Here is a 4,844-nt window from a genome sequence, read left to right as displayed (position 1 = left end):
GGGTGACATAAGCGTTTTACTTACCATTGCCATTTTGAGTCATTTGAGCATTGTGTACGTTGCTCCGGCGCCGTTGTTAAGCTCTGCATTAACATAAACAGAGAAATGTAAGTAAACACAAATTATGAAATGTTTTGTTTTCTTTACGCTTTGAAGGTTGCACCTTGCTTTGGAAGAAAATTCAATTTTAGTTAACTCTCACCAGTGAAAACATGAAGTTTTGCTGGAAAGACTTCAACAAAAATATTCGAAAAATTTCCCTATAATTTTGATTGTTTTTCAAGAAATGAATTTGTGATACAGGTCGATTCTATGCGCTGGAGAAGGCGCACCGACTGGACCCAAGCTCCAGCGGCCGTGGTGTTCGTCAGTTCAAGACTGGCCTCCTTCAGAGATTAGAGAGGGTATGCAGTTATGTTTATATCATCGGCTTGGTTTTTTGTGTGATTTCATGGATATTAACTTCATTTCCCTCTTTATTCCTTGACTATTATGCATGTTTGTTTGGGTTTCAAGAATCTGATTGCTCGTCTGAGTTATTAGGCTGATCAAATTGATGGTTTCACATTTTTGAGCTCCGATACTATATTGAGTATTGGGTTAATCTTTTCAAATTTTGTGCTCTTTTTCATAGCGCAATGTTCCTTTGAGGCTTTATAACTATTCGATTTTTCTAGTTTTTTTTCATAATTCTCATTGTTTTATCTTCAAGTTTGTTTGTTTTGTGTATACCAACAAACTACGTGAAAACTATTGGTGGCTTCTCAGTGAGGTATTGGGTGGTGAATGGGAGTAAATTATTTACGTAAATGACTGAGTTAAGATACGCTAATAGAATTGAGTTCCTTGAACAGTTGGGTTGTGAAGGTATTGGGTATTTAAATATGTTGAGAAGAGGTGAGAAAATCCTCTTTGCTTTTAATTTTCTTCTTTTAAAGAATTTGGCTCCTTCTAGTTGTATACTTCTGTTTCTTTATATATTTTCAATATTCATTCATTATGTTTTGTAAAAAAGTCAATTAATTTCAAAAACTGGTCTCGTTGTAAGGCAGAACTCTTCATATGAAACCTTCTGGAATTGAATGAAAATAATAACCAGATGATTAAATTTGTGGCATGATATGTGATGTGGACAGTGGTGACTTTTCGGTATAGAATTTATCCTGGACTGTTTTAATTTATATGAAATCCAAGCTATATTTTTCAAGGATTAACTTTTTGGAAAGCTCTCATGTAGGATAATAACTCAAGTCTTCCTGCTCGGGTCAAAAAGACTGATGCTCGGGAAATTGAGAGCTTCTACAAACAATACTATGAGAAATATGTTGTGGCACTTAGCAAGGGGGAACAAGCGGATAGGTACTGGAAACATATTGGTTTCACAGAATCTCTCTTGCTGCGAATTTGTTGAAACATATCTGTTTTTAGGCTCATTATTCTATTGTTATTAACTTTCTTCTGACAGAGCTCAGCTTGGCAAAGCTTACCAGGCAGCTGGAGTCCTGTTTGAAGTGCTTTGTGCTGTTAACAAGACTGAAAAAGTCGAGGAAGTTGCTCCTGAGGTTTGTTTTGATCGTAACTGACTGAATTATACATGTTGTAGAAATTGATGGCAGAAAGATCTTAATAATGTAAAATGTTGGTTGAACAGATTATGGCTGCAGCAAATGATGTCCAAACAAAGAAGGAAATCTATGCTCCATATAACATTCTTCCCCTAGATTCTGCTGGGGCATCACAATCCATCATGCAGCTAGAAGAGGTGCCACACTTACACTATTCGTCCACCTGCATGCATATATGACTATGAAGATAGAGTTCCGTATAAAATACTAAGACATTGCACTCTTTATCACTTCCAGGTGAAAGCTTCTGTAGCTGCTTTATGGAACACACGAGGCTTAAGCTGGCCAGCCTCCTTTGAACAGCAGCGACAAAAAGCAGGGGAGTTGGACCTTCTTGATTGGCTGAGGGCCATGTTTGGGTTTCAGGCATGTCTTGCTGAATAAGACATTGAGATGTTTATTGATGAGAATTGATTCAAACATTTAGCATAGAAACTTACCATGGATGTTTTGATTCTACAGAGGGATAATGTCAGGAACCAGAGGGAGCATTTGATTTTATTGCTTGCAAATATTCATACAAGGCTCATCCCCAAGCCCGAACCACTAAACAAAGTTTGTATTCCTCTATCTGATTATGCTTTAAATGCATTGCAACCTCAAATTTTCCTTCTAAAGTCATCTCACTATCAATCGTATCTAGCACCTAATTTTATGCATGCATTTTGGACTCATCTCTCTTTTTTAAACTGAACGCTTCCTATTACGTATAGCTGGTGTACTTATTTCCTTGTTGCTGATATTTTACAAGCCTTCCATTCTCCTTTCCGTAGTGATATTTGTTTGGTATTCCATGTCTAAACCAATTTTCTGATTTGCTCTCAGCATCTTATTCATAAGTAACTTAATTTCTATGTGGGAGCACATATATATTTAAACTGGGCAGAAATAAACTTAATATCTATCGGTTTTACTCAGCTTGATGATCGAGCTGTTGATGCACTTATGAACAAGCTTTTCAAGAACTACAAAACATGGTGTAAATACTTGGGAAGGAAACACAGCTTAAGGTGAGATGATTGAGGTTATTTGTCATTTATTTGGGTGGTAGACTTGTGTAAAATGCCTAAACGATTTTAATGTTACCGAGTTCAGGCTCCTAATGAAAAATATATGAATCTTATTTCCTGTAGGCTCCCTCAAGGCCAGCAGGATGTGCAACAGCGAAAGATACTTTACATGGGCCTTTATCTTCTTATCTGGGGTGAAGCAGCTAATGTCCGCTTCATGCCAGAGTGCCTATGCTACATTTTCCATAATGTGAGTTGTTCATTCATTTTTGTTCTTTATATTACGATTAGTGTGCAATAATGTGTACATGTTAAGTAATTTTTTTAAAAACTGTATTTTTAATGCGTCCTAATGAAAAATATATGAATCTTATTTCCTGTAGGCTCCCTCAAGGCCAGCAGGATGTGCAACAGCGAAAGATACTTTACATGGGCCTTTATCTTCTTATCTGGGGTGAAGCAGCTAATGTCCGCTTCATGCCAGAGTGCCTATGCTACATTTTCCATAATGTGAGTTGTTCATTCATTTTTGTTCTTTATATTACGATTAGTGTGCAATAATGTGTACATGTTAAGTAATTTTTTTAAAAACTGTATTTTTAATGCATATTTCTTGCGTTATATGCATACATGTTCAGATGGCATATGAACTCCACGGTCTCTTAGCTGGAAATGTCAGCATTGTTACTGGAGAAAATATCAAACCTTCTTATGGCGGGGATGATGAAGCTTTCTTGCGGAAAGTTATAACACCCATTTATCGAGTGATTGAAAGGGTAATTTATTTTGTAGATGAATCAAATGGTTGTAGGAATCCTTGTCCTTGTTTCATAAATAACATAATGGTGCTTATCATGTTCCAGGAAACCAAGACGAGCAAAAATGGGAAAGCACCTCACTCAGCCTGGTGCAATTATGATGATCTGAATGAGTATTTCTGGTACGAGAAATTAAAAACATATAATTCTCTACTAAAATTGAAAAAAAGGATAGCTTGCTCGCAGTTTCCTGAGAGTAAGGTTTGACCAATTCTTTGTAGGTCGTCAGATTGCTTCTCTTTGGGTTGGCCAATGAGTGACGGGGGTGAATTTTTCAAATTGACAAAAGATTCAGCAAAGGTAAGGTCTACTCCATGCAGAGGTTCTCTGTCACATGAATTAATACTTAGCTAGTTGGCTTAATATGATTGATGTTCCAGGGAAAGCAAGCTCCTCATAAAAAGCGAGGATCGATGGGGAAATCATTTTTTGTGGAAAGCCGGAGCTTTTGGCATAACTTTCGAAGTTTTGATCGTCTTTGGACATTTTACATACTTGCTCTTCAGGTATCTAATTCCAGCAGATAAAAGACTATAGTCGAGATTTCCTCTGCTCCTTTCTTCAGGGGATTGTGCTTATGTTGGGGTTATGATGTTGCAGGCCATGATTATCATTGCATGGAGTGATGTTTCTATATTAGATATTTTCCGGAAGGATGTCTTGTATGACTTGTCGAGCATTTTTATCACGGCGGCCTTTCTTCGCTTCCTACAGAGTATGTTATTCTTGTTTATATAGCTAAGACAATGGCATCAAGGTTATCAAGTTATTAATTAAGTTTATACTAAGCCCATGTTTGATGGGGATTCAAATCAAATTTTTAGTAAATTTTGAAGAAAGTTGAAGAAATGTGTGGTTGAAAAGTTGTGGATCCCATAAAATGTGTGGTTAAAATTAGTTATTAACTTTGACTTAAATTGCAATTTGGATTTTAATTTCTACCAAACAGGGCTTAAATGTTTAGCTGATGAGACTGGGAAATATTTTCTAGTTGAACTCATATGGATTTAAGTTTTAAATCTTGAGTTTTAATTCATCATTTGATTGAGAAATAAATTCTCTCCATAATTTCGTATAGGTATGTTGGACCTCATTCTAAACTTCCCGGTGTATCTTAGATGGAAATTCACTGATGTATTAAGGAACATCCTCAAGATAATTGTCGGCCTTGCTTGGTCCATTGCTCTTCCAATATGCTATTTGCACCAGAACAATTCATTTTCATTTGGGAAGATCAAAGATATGCTCTCCTTCCTAGATAAGATTAAGGGAGTGCCTCCATTGTATCTCATGACTGTGGCTGTATACTTGCTACCCAATCTACTGGCAGTAGCTTTGTTTCTTTTCCCAATGCTACGACGTTGGATTGAGAACTCGGATTGGCTTATTGT

The 4,844-nt window shown here is 36.6% G+C and overlaps 1 protein-coding gene across 1 annotated transcript in view; it reads left to right on the top strand.

The window, feature by feature from the left end:
- Nucleotides 1-4,844, top strand: part of LOC111409143 (callose synthase 5-like) — a 24,707-nt gene that overhangs the window by 1,181 nt on the left and 18,682 nt on the right. The window contains exons 2-14 of the mRNA XM_023039105.1: nt 304-404; nt 1,238-1,359; nt 1,466-1,562; nt 1,652-1,762; nt 1,863-1,991; nt 2,088-2,180; nt 2,544-2,635; nt 2,759-2,885; nt 3,274-3,411; nt 3,499-3,575; nt 3,675-3,753; nt 3,834-3,959; nt 4,054-4,168. Of these exons, the coding sequence (XP_022894873.1) occupies nt 304-404; nt 1,238-1,359; nt 1,466-1,562; nt 1,652-1,762; nt 1,863-1,991; nt 2,088-2,180; nt 2,544-2,635; nt 2,759-2,885; nt 3,274-3,411; nt 3,499-3,575; nt 3,675-3,753; nt 3,834-3,959; nt 4,054-4,168 (1,407 nt within the window). The remainder of the gene's footprint in view (nt 1-303; nt 405-1,237; nt 1,360-1,465; nt 1,563-1,651; nt 1,763-1,862; nt 1,992-2,087; nt 2,181-2,543; nt 2,636-2,758; nt 2,886-3,273; nt 3,412-3,498; nt 3,576-3,674; nt 3,754-3,833; nt 3,960-4,053; nt 4,169-4,844) is intronic.

This window comes from Olea europaea, chromosome 14, assembly GCF_002742605.1.
Source record: "Olea europaea var. sylvestris chromosome 14, O_europaea_v1, whole genome shotgun sequence".
Classification (NCBI taxonomy): Eukaryota; Viridiplantae; Streptophyta; class Magnoliopsida; order Lamiales; family Oleaceae; genus Olea; species Olea europaea.
The sequence above is the reverse complement of the archived record's forward strand: the minus strand, read 5'-3'. Positions and strand labels throughout refer to the sequence as shown.